Genomic DNA, 14948 nt, shown 5'->3' with positions numbered 1-14948 from the left:
TTCTTCAAAATAATGCTATGAACATCTTTACCTCCACTCGAGAGCTGATAGGTTTGGTGTCTCATCTGAAAGCCTGCTCCAGACTGCAAGCCACCTTGACTGGGAGCCAGGCCAGTGAATTAGTCTGGCTTCCAGTCAGGGAATCCAACAGTAACAGCACAGGCACACTGTGGAGCTAATAGTTAATTAACCTGCAGTGTGTGGGGGAGCCCAGGCTTTCGGGTTTTCCACTCTCTGCTGCCAGCCCCACCCCAGCAGGTCAAGCAAATTAAAATTCTGCTCTCTCTCCATACATGCTGTGCCAGACCTGCTGAGTGTTCTGCAGCATTTTCTGTTCATTTTTCAGATTTCCATCAGCATTTCGGGCTATTTTTAATATGTGCTTTAGTATCTTGACTAACTGGTTCCCAGCAGAGCACTGCTACTCCGACGTGTTGAAATATAAGTGGTAACTAAACTCTTACTGTTTGTTTCCAGCTACTTTGGTGGTTCCGTCCCCGTTTGATCCTCAGTGGCCACACCCACAGTGCCTGTACGGTGCTGCACGATGAACATCTTCCTGAGATCAGTATCGCGTCATTTAACTGGAGGAATCGGAACAACCCCAGCTTCCTTCTGGTAAAATACAAATTGAACCTTTTTTTTTGGTTTAAACAACCTGAAGATATCTGATGAATCACCCAGCAGGTTCTAGCATAGCAGCTGTGAAGATAGTAACAGAGTTAACATTTCAGCTCGGTGACCTTTCATCAGAATTGGAAGAAGTTAGAGACTTAAATAACTTTAAGCAAGTGCAGGAGTTCCTTGGGGTAGTGTCCTCAGCCCAACCATCTGCAGTTGCTTCATCAGTGACCTTCCTTCCATCATAAGGTCAGAAGTGGGGATGTTTGCTGATGATTGTACAATGTTCAGCATCATTCGCGACTCCTCAGATACTGAAGAAGCCCATGTCCAAATGCAGCAAGACCTGGACAATATCCAGGCTTGGGCTGACAAGTGGCAAGTAACATTCGTGCCACACAAGCGCCAGGCAATGACCATCTCCAACAAGAGAGAATCCAACCATTGCCCCTTGATGTTCAATGGCATTACCATCACTGAATCCCCGACTATCAACATCTTGGGGGTTACCATTGATCAGAAACTGAATTGGATGACCCATGTAAATATTGTGGCTACAAGAGCAGGTCAGAGGCTAGGAATCATGCGACAAGTAACTCACCTCCTGACTCCCCAAAGCCTGTTCACCATCTAAAAGGCACAAGTTAGGAGAATGATGGAATACTCCCCATTTGCCTGGATGAGTGCAGCTCCCACAGCACTCAACAAGCTTGACACCTTCCAGGACAAAGCAGTCCGCTTGACTGGCACCACATCCACTCCCTCCACCACTGACGCACAGTAGCAGCAGTGTGTACCATCTACAAGATACACTGCAGGAACTCACCAAGGCTCCTTCGACAGCACCTTCTAAACCCATGACCAATACCATCTAGAAGGACAAGGGCAGCAGATAGATCAGAATACCACCACCTGGAGGTTTCCCTCCAAGTCACTCACCATCCCGACTTGGAAATATATCGCCGTTCCTTCAATGTCGCTCGGTCAAAATCCTGGAACTTCCTCCCTAACAGCACCGTGGTTGTACCTGCACCACATGGTCTGCAGTGCTTCAAGAAGGCAACTCACCACCACCTTCTCGAGGGCAACTATGGATGGACAATAAATGCTGGCCCAGCCAGCGAAGCCCACATCCCATGAATGAATTTTTTTAAAAAAGCGTCTAGGGAAGGAGGGAGGCGCAAAGAGAACAATAGAGAAGGACTGAGAGATGTTGATGAACTTAGTGTTCAGGTCAGAAGGCTGTAACGTGCCTAATGGAAATGAGATGCTGTTCCACAAGCCTGTGCTCGTTGGAACAATGTAGGAGGCCGAGGCCAGAGTATCTGTATCTGTGCTCATAATGACTAGAACACACTCTTCCCACACAAATGTTTTGACAAGAATACACATTATTGACCAGCTTGAATCTTACAGTGAAAAGTTGCAAGAGTCAAACAGATGAAATAATTTTTATTGCATAAAAAAGAGACATTTTGCTGAAGCTTTTTGTGTTGCCACTCATCAGGACTAATGCAGGAATGCAAGCTTGCTAAAAGTGATGTACATTCATAAAAGGATGCATTCTTTGTAAACAAAAGGAATATGTTCAAACCTCGTGCTTTTTATAAATTACCCAAGAGCTTGGGGAGTCTATAGTTCCCTCTTGCTTCTCCATGGCAACGCCTCAGCCAATCAGAGTCAACTTGCCAACCAATCATTACCTTTTTCTCCTGCAGTATAAATTGTTATGATCGTTTGAAATTTGGCATTCTTGCATTTGTCCCGAGAGAACCTTCATTCTTTCTTCATCATTGTTTGAGATCAACTTTGTTCTTTATCCTCAAAATTAATTTCAATGCTTAGGTGCAATCCTACAACAAATATTATTTTATATTCTTGCATCTGCACCGGTATATTCAACATTTTTTATTGTAAAAATTGGTAAATTTGAGGTGGGTGAATTTTTTTCCCACTTTCTCACCCCAATGAGTCCCTCATAGCATCATTTGAAATTTGTGGCACAGAAGGAGGCCATTCATCCCATCCTGTCAGTGCTGGCTATCCAGAAATCCAGGCTAATCTTATTTTTCAGCCCCTGGTCCATAGCCTTGTAGGTTATGACTCCTCAAATGCATATCCAAGTGCTTTTTAAATGCAATGAGGGTTTTGCCTCTACCACCCTTTTTGGAGGTAAGTTCCAAACCCCCCATCATTTGGGGAGAAAAAAAATTCTCCTCAATCCCTCTTAATCCTTCTACCAATTTCCTTTTTATCTATGCCTCTGGTTTATTGAACTCTCCTGAGGGAGATAAAGGTCCTTGCTGCCCACTATACCTGGGTTCTTCATATTTTATACACTTTAATTACCTCTGCCTTCTGTGTTCCAAAGAAAGCAAACCCAGTTTATCCAATCTTTCCTTGTAGCTAAAACTCCATAGCCCAGGCAACAACCTCAAATCTCCTCTGTGCTTTCTCTAGTACGATCACAACATTTCTGTAGTGCGGCCACCAGAATATATGCAGTAAACTAGCTGTGCTCTTCCTGTTGTTTTACACAGTTCTAGTATAACCTTCCTGCTCTTATGTTCTATGCCTCGGCCAATGAAGGAAAGTATTCCATCTGCCTTCTTACCCACCTTATCTAACCTGTTCATCTGAACCCTGTCTGCTTTGCCTATTCTAGTGGATTAACAAGAATGATAACAGATTACTGCAACAGATTTAATTTGTTTGAGGTATAAGTGTTAGGCTGGCTGCAATCTTGTCTCTGAGCCAGAAGGTAGTCAGATCAAATTCTACTCCAGGATTTGAGCGTATAATCTAGGCTGACATCTCAGTGTAACTTGGAGGGAATGCTGCACAGTCAGGCTTTGCCTTCCGGATGGGACACTAAATTGAAACGCTGTATGCAGAAGTGATCATGTCTGTGCTAGCCAAAAAAAGCCTAAACAGTCTAATCCCATTCTAGGTTACGGCACTTTAATACATATCCAAGTACTTTTTATTGGGACAATTAAAGAAACAAAAGATGTGTCTAGATGAGGTGTGAATGGCAAGATAGCCACCAGCTGTCCAAATGTAAAGTTAGAGAATTGAGAAAGAAATGAGAAGAAAATGAGCCAAAAAAAAACATAAAATGGAGGCAGAGGTTATGATCTAAATTGTTGAGCTCAGTTTGAGTCTAGAAGGCTGTAAAGTGCCAAGTTGAAAGGTGAGGCCCTGTTCCTCAATCTTGCGCTGAGTGGAAAATTGTAGCAGGTCAAGGACAGAAAGATCAGGGAGGGAGCAAGATGGAGAATTAAAGCGACTGGAAACTTGGTCATTCCTGTGGATTGAATGGTGATGTTATGCAAAGCAGTCACCCAATCTGAGTATGGTCTCCCCACTGTAGAGGAGATCACATTGTGAGCAGCAAACACAGTGGGCAGAATCTTGCCATTGGCGAGCAGAGAGCAGGGCCTGCTCGCCAACGCGTAAAATGATGCAGGATAACGTCGGGCAAAACCCCCGATGTCATCCTGCCCTATTTAAATTTTCAGGAAGGCGGGGGCACAGCAAAATCAGCTGTGGGCCCGCCGACCTGTCAATGGCCAATTAAAGGACCTGGCCGTCCAACCTTAAGGTTGGCGGGCAGGCCAGGAGCCCTTGTCACATGAGGGGGACATGTTAAGGAATTTTTATTTTCTATTTTTAATATTTTTCAAAGTGTAAGCGATCTCCCTGAGGCTGCACTTAGCCTCAGGGAGATGTGTGCTCCTTTGTGCGCATGCGTGAAAGAGCGCACTCTTGCATTTGGGGAAGTCACCCCCCTGCCCGCACAGGGCGCGCAATTGCCCGCCCACGTAAAATGGCAGTGTGGCCCGCCTTGCTGGCGGGGATCGGCTCCCTGCCTGCCGGAGATTGGGTCGGGACTGCCCACCCGACAGGCAAAAAATTCTGCCCAGTAAGTTGAAAGAAGCAAAGTAAAACACTGGTTCACTTGGAAGGAATGTTTGGGGCCTTGGATGGAACATTTGAATTAGGAGCAGGAGTAGACCATTTGGCCCCTTGACCCTGCTCTGCCATTCAATAAGAATATGGCTGATCTGATTGTGGCCTTAGCTCCACATTCCACCTACCCCCAATAACATTTGACTCCCTTGTTAGCCAAAAATCTGTCTACCTCGGCCTAAAAAATATTCATTGACCCTGCTTCCACTGCTCTCTGGAGAAGAGATGTCCAAAAAATATATGCCCCTCAAAGAGAATAAAATTCTTCTCATTTCTGTTTTAAATAGGAGACCCCTTATTTTGAAATTGTGTCCCTAACTGTAGTCTCTCCCTCAAGGAGAAACATCCTTTCAACATCCACTCTGTCAAGACCCCTCAGGATCTTGTATGTTTCAGTAAAGTCATGTCTAATTTTTCTAAACTCCAAGGGATACAGGCCCAGCCTGTCCGACCTTTCCTCATAAACTAACACCCACCACCCCCATTCCAGGTATCAGTTGAGTGAACCTTCTCTCAACTGCTTCTAATACAGTTATATCCTTCCTTAAATAGAGAGACCAAAACTGTACACAGAACTCTAGATGCGGTCTCACCAAGGCTCTGTACAACTGTAGCAAAATATCCCTTTTATATTCCATTCCCCTTGTAATAAACAACAACATTCCATTTGCCTTCCCAATCACTTGCTGTACTTGCATCTTAATATTTTGTGATTCATGTACTGGAACACCCAGATCCCGCTGTACCCCAGAGTTCTGTAACCTCTCTCCATTTAAATAATATTCTGCTTTTTTATTCTTCCTGCTAGAGTGGACAAGTTCACATTTTCTCACATTATAGTCCATCTGCCAATTTTTTGCCCACACACTTAACCTATCCCTTTGCAGACTCCTTATGTCCTCATCACCACCTACTTTCCTAACTATTTTTGTCATCTGCAAATTTAGCAACCAGACGTTCTGTCCCTTCATCCAAGTCATTGATATAAATTGTAAATGGTTGAGGCTCCAGCACTGAGCCCTGTGGCACTCTACTTGTCACATCTTGCCAACCCAAAAGTTAACCAATCCTCTACTCATGCTAATATGTAACCCCCTACACCATCAGCTTGCATAATGAGGCTTAGCTGAGAAATTGTGGTCAGGCTTCTGAACTTTGACAATTCCTGATGTTGAGCAATGGTAAAACTTTTGTTGGCTTCAATGTACTGGCCGGAACACCTCAACTTTTAAAGAGGCACTTTTGCTGTGAGATTTTCTGCTGTTCTGTGAAAAGCCATGGCTTGTGAGAATACCCTGCACTGCTGGGCTATTGTTGTTGCTACCTTGTTTCATTGTCAATTTGGTTGATTTTAATTCTACCCAGAAACTGGTGACTTCTCGGTGTCCCTCTTGGTTCGTTCTTGAATTTTAAAATTGAGATCCGATGGTGTGATCTAGAATCTCGTTTTCAACTCTGATCTGAGCTGCTGTGGTTTTCTCGCCAAGAAGAGGATCAGAAAGGGAAACGAGTATTCAAGGTCTGTTTTTACCTTTGTCCCTTTGTGGGGCCTGGAGAGCAGGAGAACTCCTCTGGGCCACTCAGAGAAAGTTTCAGCGCCACCACCCCCCCCCCCACTCCCCGCTTCACCCCCCAACTTCTTCCACCGTTCAGTGAGGTCATGACTGATCTGTGACCGAACTCCATTTATCTGTCTTTTCCCCCATATCCCTAAACAGCTTTGGTGAACAAATATCTATCAATTTCAGCTTTAAAATGAAAATTGATCTAGGGGTTGATTGCCGTTTGAGGAAGAGAGTTCCAAACTTCTACCACCTTTTGTGAAGTGTTTCCTAATTTCACTCGTGAAAAGTCTGGCTCTAATTTTTTGGACTATGTCCCTTAGTCTGGACTCCCCAACGAAGCTGCTTGGGTGGAAGTAAAGTTTGGGAGAAATATCTTGCAAAATGGGGAAGAGAGAAGAAAAACTGATTGAGAACTTTGGATGATTGGGTACAGTTAGAAGAGTGGAGTTGTTATTGAGTCTTAGATATCAGGATTTGAGGTGCCTATGTGTTAAACTGGTACAATCTCATTGTGAGCTGCTGGTGGGAGAGTGTTTACAAAAACAAGGCAGTGCAGTGGGTAAAAACATTCGGAGACCACCTTCATGGCCAGGTAAGACTAATGCAGACATCCGGTGTGTACAGAGATTCGCCTTCCGTTCTACTGGAGTCTCAATGTGGAGGCATACCACCCAGAATGATGGCATTCACTTCTTAGTTCCTGATGGTGCTGGTTGGTTGGTTGTATATGTTTCTTATTCATTAAATAAACCATAAATCCATTAATAAAGCAGTATAATAAAGATGTCCTGGAGTGACTTTAGGTTATAATCCTACGCATATATGTATAAAAACTATTGCATATGTATGGGCAACACCCACACTTCCTGAAGTAGCTAAGGATGAAATTGAAAGAGACTGGCATCTTATTAAACTCAATTCTCTACATCTTGGATAAGGGAAATAACAACCCTGCAGTTTAAAGATAAACCTGTATTGGCAGGTAAGCCATCTTTGTTTATTGTCATATTTTGATAAAACACAGTGAGCTCAGACACCACTAACTTTGAATCGATTTCCATTTTCTTCTCCAGGGCAGCATAACAGCGACAGACTTCGCACTCGCCAAGTGTTTTTTGCCACGTGAAAGTACTGTCGGTGCTGTTTATCTGACGGCGGGGGTTATGGCAGTCAATCTCATATTATTTCACTTCCATTTCTGGCAATGGATGATGCACTACCTGATTAACAAGCACAAATCCATTTGATAAAAGGGAATTGGCCTGACTAGCAGCCCTTTTTTTTTTTTGTTGTGTCGGTGTATAGATCTCCAGATTCTAGGAGCGTGTATGGATTTTCTTAGTATTTTGAGAAAAACAACTTTTTTTGAACATTTTTGAATACAATGGGTGTTAAAACAATTTCTTCTGATCGTAGCAAGTTCTAGCACACGTCTTAATGATGAAAAATGGTCAACTGTTCCTGATTAAATAAATGGCATTCGAAGTGCCATGGGACAAGTTAAGCAGGAACAATACTCGGTACTAATGTGGTTGATCTACCTCGAGTAGCTAGCTTTGCTAATTGGGTGGCTGTCCCATTGAGCTCATTAATGTGATCAATTGTAAGGGATAGCAAGCCTAAAACAACTTCAAACAACCATGCCAGCCACACTTCAAGTACTTACAAAAATAAAATATTTAATATTTTAGAAACTCAGCTTCTTTAGAATGAAGTATATTCAAATGGAGGGAGCTTAGTTTGAACCATTTTTATTTATAACCCAGTGAGCTATTTTGCTTGCATTGAATTGTGATGATAAACCTGTTACATGTATTTAAATTGTGGCAGTAAACTAATGGTTATTTCATTAGACCGCATGGAGAGGGAAATGGTTTAGAGATGAATGTTCCCTATGAACAGATACGTTTATAAAGTACCTGTTAATACTGGGTTTTCTCCTTTTGCCAATGTGTAATTTGATTGTACAAAATCACATAATGAAAATCATATTAGGTGAAATTCAGTGTGGTTAAATGAGTTGTCTGGCCTGTATTGTATTGTTGATAGAAGGTTGCAAATATACAGTTTGCAAATGACCCACTGTCACACCTGCTATCTTGGGACTTTAGGTGGTCATTGCAGCAGCTGCTTAATCCAACCACACCAATGTTTCTCTCACTCCCACCCATCCAAATATCAATGTTACGTTATCTAGAGAACAGAAACAAGCTATTCATTGGCCTATGCCGCTGTTTATGCTCCACATGAGCCATCTACCCCTATACTTCATCTAACCCTATGAACATATCCTTCTATTCCTTTCTTCCTCATGTGTTTATCTAGTTTTTCCCCTTAAAGTATATTTATGGTATTCTCCGCAACAAGCCCCTGTGGTAACAGATTTAATATTCTAACCACTCCCTGGGTAAAGACCTTTCTCCTGAATTCCCTATTGGGCTTATTAGTGACAACCTTATTTATGGCCCCTAGTCCTGGTCTCCCCCAAAAGCGGAAACATCTCTCTCTTCCCATCAAACCTTTTTGTAACCCTGTGATACATAGGTGTTGGCAAAGAAGTTGGTGCCCGCAGCTGTTGCTGAACCTTATAGCGCACAAGTATAGGAATGGGGGTGAGATCGTTCCCAATGCACCACTCTGTGTACCTCTTCTTATTATGTGAGTTAACTGCAGAGATCCCGAGGGTTGTGATAAGTCTTTTGATCGTTGTTCTTATATAAAAAAAGTATAGAGCAAGGCCAAGAGCACAGAGCAACACTGGGCAGGAGGCTGCTAACTGTTCCCCAGACAGCAAGCTGTGATTATGCCCATGTTGTTAAAAGAAAGTTCACAGCACAGTCTGGATCTGTTCGCAAGGCCAAGGATAGGAAATTCTGCACTTTGTTTTGCTTCGGATACCCTAGTACCACAGCTTCTGTTAACTGATTCTCTGTGTGCTAGTGACCTACTTGCTCACCCTTTTGTCCATATAACATTTGTTTTAAAGCTGAAGATGTATACATTTGTTTAGGCCATCCATATATGAGCGGGACAGCTTCTTTAACATTAGATGTGAAATATTTTGTAAATGGGACATTTTTAATATTCCATTTAACAGACGTGTTTGATTGGAGTTTATGATTACTCTTCTATGTTTTGAGTTTGCCTTTTAAAAAAGATACACATCATTTATGAGAATGGTTCCAGGCTTGAGGAACTTCAGTTATGAAAATAGATTGGAGAAATTGGCACTTTTCTCCTTGGGGAAAAGAAGGCTGGGAGGAGATTTGATAGAGATATTTAAAATCATGAGGGGTCTGGACAGAGTAGAGAGGGAGAAACTGTTCCCATTCGTGAAAAGTTCGAGAACACGAGGGCACTGATTTAAAGTAATTGGTTAAAAAAAAAGAAAAAGCAACATGAGGAAAATCTTTTTCATGCAGCGAATGGTTAAGGTCTGGAATGCACTGACTGAGAATGTGGTGGAGGCAGGTTCACTCAAGGGATTCAAAAGAGAATTAGGCTGATATCTGAAAAGGAAGAATGTGCAGGGTGAAGGGGAGAAGGCAGGGGAATGGTACTAGGTGAATTGCTCATTCAGAGGGCTTGTGCTGACTCAATGGACCGAATGGCTTCCTGTGCTGTAACAATCCTGAGATTCTGAAATTTTTAGCCATGGTGTAATATTTGAACACTTTCATTGTTGGATCGAACTACATGGCCAGTAATGTAGACCTGACTATATTCCCCACGAGTGGCACATTGTAAATTAAAGATCAATAGCTTTGAGCCAAGAGGCCATATCCTTTCTAAAATACGTTGCTAAATCAAATTCCGCCCCAATTATCCTTTTCTCTTTAGTAAGACATATTAACATTTTAAAAAAGTAAGGGTCTGAAATACATTGGGGGCCAATCAAAGAACAAAGAAAAGTACAGCACAGGAACAGGCCCTTCGGCTCTCCAAGCCCACGCTAATCACATTGCCCATCAACTAAAACATTTTGCACTTCCGGGGTCTGTATCCCTCTATTCCCATCCTATTCATGTATTTGTCAAGCTGCCTCTTAAACACCACTATCGAACCTGCTTCACCTCCTCTGTCAGCAAATTCCAGACACTCACTACCCCCTGCGTAAAAAAACTTGCCCCGCATATCTCCCTCTATAGTTTTCTCCTCTCACCTTAAATCTATGTCCCCTAGTAATTGACTCTTCCACACTGGGAAAAAAGCTTCTGACAATCATGGGGATGGGGTCATTTAAATAACCAGGCTTGGTACCATGATTCTCTGGCCAATACCTTAGCAGTTCCAAGCCACTCTGACCAGCAATTCCTTATGCTGAGTTGCAGTTCCATGGTCATGTGTGATCCTTGGTTTCTCAGGCCATTCTACTAGCCCGTGGAATGCAACACAAGATGGCCCTGATTATGCCCTTTTCTAACTTGTGCAAGGTTCACTGCAGGGTTCAGGAGCAGGAGCGTAGCAAATTTTCCATCTCCCACCTACAGACAGTGGAGCTGATTGTAGTAACCTCGATCTAGATGAGACTAGCATCGAGCACAGATCAAGATGTGGACCTGCCTTGACTCCAGGGTTCGTTACTGACCTACAAGGAACAGTTTCCTACTAAACCATTAGAACAATTTTGTTTTTAAATCATCTGTTGTGAAGCTTTCAGAGGAGCACAAAGATTCAATGCATCAATGTTCTCATCCAGTAGGAATTCACCAGCATCAGCAGCATCTGCACAAGTTAATAGTTAAATGTGTGTTCAGCCAAGCCAATGATGTTACTTGGCCATTTAAACATGTTTTACTTTATCAGGAGGTATATTTTCCAGTATTCTGGTGAGTGCCATATTGATTATCCGTTCCAGTGTAAAATAAAGTACCAGAATCCGCAATAAGATATTTGATGAAATAAATAATTACTTGGAAAAATAACGTTTTTTTATTTTCTTAAAAATAACTCTCAAAATAGGTGACAAATGTCAATGTATTCCCCTGTCAGATGGTGTTAGATTATTAACAAAAAAACTGCGGATGCTGGAAATCCAAAACAAAAACAGAATTACCTGGAAAAACTCAGCAGGTCTGGCAGCATCGGCGGAGAAGAAAAGAGTTGACGTTTCGAGTCCTCATGACCCTTCGACAGAACTTGCGTTCGAGCCCAAGAAAGAGTTGAAAAGTCAACTCTTTCTTGGACTCGAACGCAAGTTCTGTCGAAGGGTCATGAGGACTCGAAACGTCAACTCTTTTCTTCTCCGCCAATGCTGCCAGACCTGCTGAGATTTTCCAGGTAATTCTGTTTATGTTTTGGTGTTAGATTATTGTTGCTTCACATCTATTCTCCCCCCCCCCACTTCACATTTTTAAATATTTTATGCAGACAGTCTTATGGCACAGTAGGTAGCGTCCCTGCCTCTGTACCAGAAGCTCTGGGATGGAGTGACTGCACAGGACTTCATGGCTGAAGAAGTGCATTCACAACGCAGCCAAGCAGGTTGAATGTCAACAGCAAATCATTCCAACATGAAGCAAATGGCAGGTGTAAGAGTGGGAGAGATTCCTGATCAGCCATGTGATGGAAAGAAAGTTGGAACCTCTATCAACCCTCTAGATACAACATGTATGTATAAGTGCATGTTGCCACAGCAACTAGGACTCTGAGTGAACCGTTAACACACCACCAGCATACAGGTAGACATTGCACCTTGCACTGAACTCTTGGGATGTGTGGAGTTCAGTCAAATAACAAGATTGAGTATGCAAGTATGAGAGAAGGGCCATCAAGCTTGTTGCTGTTCAGCTGATCCATTAAATGATGCAATCTCATTGTCATGTTCATAAGACATAAAAAAGATCATAAACTGTTTGAATCAAACCCTACTTTCTGCTTATTTTATAAAGCAGACTTCACTGGACCAAAAACATGGCTGCTACAGGTCACATGACTTGCAAGTTGGAAACTTGCAACAGTAATTACAGAACAAAGTTCTACCCTCATACTTGTGGAATCTCATACCTATCATTGTGTAAACCTGGTACAATCAACAAATCAAGGGAATCATAGATGGCCTGTCTTCCCAGCCTGGACTGATAACTAGGAGACAGCCATTGAAACTTGTTATACCCTGAAGGCGCTTCTAAGGTGAACAATGGATTTTGACCAGCAATATAGAAATTGATTGTTTGCCTGAAACTGACTCATCAATGGGCAACACCACATGACCTAAGCTCCTTTGGAAACTTATGATATTACATTCCTGGACTCCCAGGGCAGTCTGCTCTTAACATCCAGCCTGTCAACACCAAAGCTGGACTCCAGGCTGACAAGAAAGCCTGCCTCAAGTCTAAACCTTCTCAAAGCCTGGAAGGTTCCTGCCATTGCCTGTACAGTGGACCAAATCTCTGGATACCAACCTCACTTTGCTCCACCATCACCAGCTTTAAAGAAATTCTGTAACTCCTGCTTTCAGCTAGCTGAACCCACCTGAACCTTAACTCCTATGTGAAGGAACTCTCACTGGCTCTGACGTTTGCATGAATTAATATTCCATGTCTTTGGTGGGTTCTTTTTTCTATGTTTCAATTATTCCTAGTTGTGAAACTCTTCTTTCCTATCCCCCTACTCTTGGGGCAGAATTTTCTGCCTGTCGGATGGGCAGTCCCGACCCAATCTCCGGCGGGCAGGGAGCTGATCCCCGCTGGAGAAGAGGGCCCTGCCGCCATTTCGGGCCAATTAAGACCCGCCTAGCGTGATGTCCGGCAGGTAAGAGCTTTGTGCGCCCTGTGAGAGTGGGGGGGATTCCCCAAAAGCAAGAGTGCGCTCTTTCAGGCGTGCACATGAAAGAGCGCACATCTCCCTGAGTTAAGTGCTGCCTCAGGGAGATCACTGACACTTTGAAAAAGATGAAAAATAGAAAAAAAAAATTTCCTAACATGTCCCCCTCAACATGAGATGGGAAATGTTCATAATTTACATAATAACTTTATTAAACTTTTTAAAACCCTGCATGAAACCTCAACCTGCCCATGGCCATTGACAGGTTGGTGGGCCCGCTGCTAATTTGGCTGTGCCCCTGCCTTCCTGAAAATTTAAATGGGGTGGGATGACGTCGGGGGTTCCGCCTGACATCATCCCACATCATTTTACGTCGATGAGCGGGCCCTGCCCCCTGCTGGCCGATGGCAAAATTCTGCCTTTGGGCTTTGCTTGTGTATGTGTGTGTGTAGTTATGAAGAGCATCCCTTGGGTTTGAATGTGTGACTGAACAATAATCCTGATTTAACCCTAAAGAGAGTTTGCTGCAAGTCACTTTAAAATCATTGTGCAATCATCAGCGAACATCCCCACTTCTGACCTTATGATGGAAGGAAGGTCATTGATGAAGCAGCTGAATTCACAAACAGAAGGTTTGTGGAAACATGTCACAGTCTATTTCAAAAATTAAAACACCTCCGCTTACGGACAGGTAGCAGGAAAAATAATGGAGTTCAGTTTGCCTCTCTCCCCTGTCCATAACATCATGCACTATATTTCCCAACTGCTAATAATAGTCTCCCTGGAGATCCAGCACAACCAAAGGTGGAAAAAAAAACTTATTGTCAAACCTTTTTCCCATCCATGTGATATGGGCTTTGTTGGCTGGGCCAGCATTTATTGCCCATCCCTAGTTGCCCTTGAGAAGGTGGTGGTGAGCTGCCTTCTTGAACCGCTGCAGTCCATGTGGTGTAGGTACACCTAGAGTGCTGTTAGGAAGGGAGTTCCAGGATTTTGACCCAGCGACAGTGAAGGAACGGCAATATATTTCCAAGTCAGGATGGTGAGTGACTTAGAGGAACTTCCAGGTGATGGTGTTCCCATTTATCTACTGCCCTTGTCCTTCTAGATGGTAGTGGTTGTGGGTTTGGAAGATGCTGTCAAAGGAGACTTGGTGAATTCCTGCAGTGCATCTTGTAGATGGTACACACTGCTGCTGCTGTGTGTCAGTGGTGGAGGGAGTGAATGTTTGTGGATGTGGTGGCAATCAAGCGGGCTGCTTTGTCCTGGACAGTGTCCAGCTTCCTCAGTGTTGTAGGAGCTGGACTCATCCAGGCAAGTGGGGAGTTTCCAGCACATTCCTGACTTGTGCCTTGTAGATGGTGGGCAGGCTTTGAGGAGTCAGGAAGTGAGTTACTCGTTGCACAATTCCTAGCCTCTGACCTGCTTTTGTAGCCACATCATTTATATGGCTGGTCCAGTTCAGTTTCTGGTCAATGGTAACCACCCACCCCCCAGAATGTTGATAGTGGGGGATTCAATGATGGTAATGTCATTGAACATCAAGGGGCGATGTTTGGATTCTCTCTTGTTGGAGATGGTTGTTGCCTGATACTTGTGTGGCACGAATGTTGCTTGCCACTTGTCAGCCCAAGCCTGGATATTGTCCAGGCCTTGCTGCATTTGGACATGGACTGCTTCAGTATGAGGAGTTGCGAATGGTACTGATCATTCTGCAATCATCAGCGAACATCCCCACTTCTGACCTTATGATGGAAGGAAGGTCATTGATGAAGCAGCTGAAGATGGTTGGACCTAGGACACTGTGAAAAATATGTCCCAGACTCAAATCGAGCTTCCTTTTTCAACTTACCATTATCCATTCTTAGTCAGACATGAATTGGTATCAAAGTTTTTTTGATGGATTCAGTCAAAAAAGTTGAAGAACCACTGTTGGAAACCACCAGGAGATCTAATCTTTTGTGATAATGACATGTTGCGGCCTTGTCTTGAATCCTTGATGAGATAACCGTCATCTTCTCTTAC

The 14948-nt window shown here is 43.3% G+C and overlaps 1 protein-coding gene across 3 annotated transcripts in view; it reads left to right on the top strand.

The window, feature by feature from the left end:
- The window catches only part of mppe1 (metallophosphoesterase 1), a 74618-nt gene extending 61585 nt beyond the window's left edge, over positions 1 to 13033 (top strand). The window contains exons 8-9 of one of the 3 annotated variants that reach the window (XM_041190596.1): positions 478 to 618; positions 12053 to 13033. In XM_041190596.1, coding sequence (XP_041046530.1) covers positions 478 to 618; positions 12053 to 12121 — 210 coding nt within the window. In that variant the 3' untranslated portion in view covers positions 12122 to 13033. Of the gene's footprint in view, positions 1 to 477; positions 619 to 7231; positions 8160 to 12049 lie in introns of those variants that run through there. The other 2 variants (XM_041190595.1, XM_041190594.1) reach the window with 2 other exon arrangements.
- Positions 13034 to 14948: the final 1915 nt, after the last annotated feature.

This window comes from Carcharodon carcharias, chromosome 6 (assembly GCF_017639515.1).
Source record: "Carcharodon carcharias isolate sCarCar2 chromosome 6, sCarCar2.pri, whole genome shotgun sequence".
Taxonomy (NCBI): domain Eukaryota; kingdom Metazoa; phylum Chordata; class Chondrichthyes; order Lamniformes; family Lamnidae; genus Carcharodon; species Carcharodon carcharias.
Note: the sequence above shows the minus strand (reverse complement) of the source record. Positions and strands in the feature narration are given on the sequence as shown.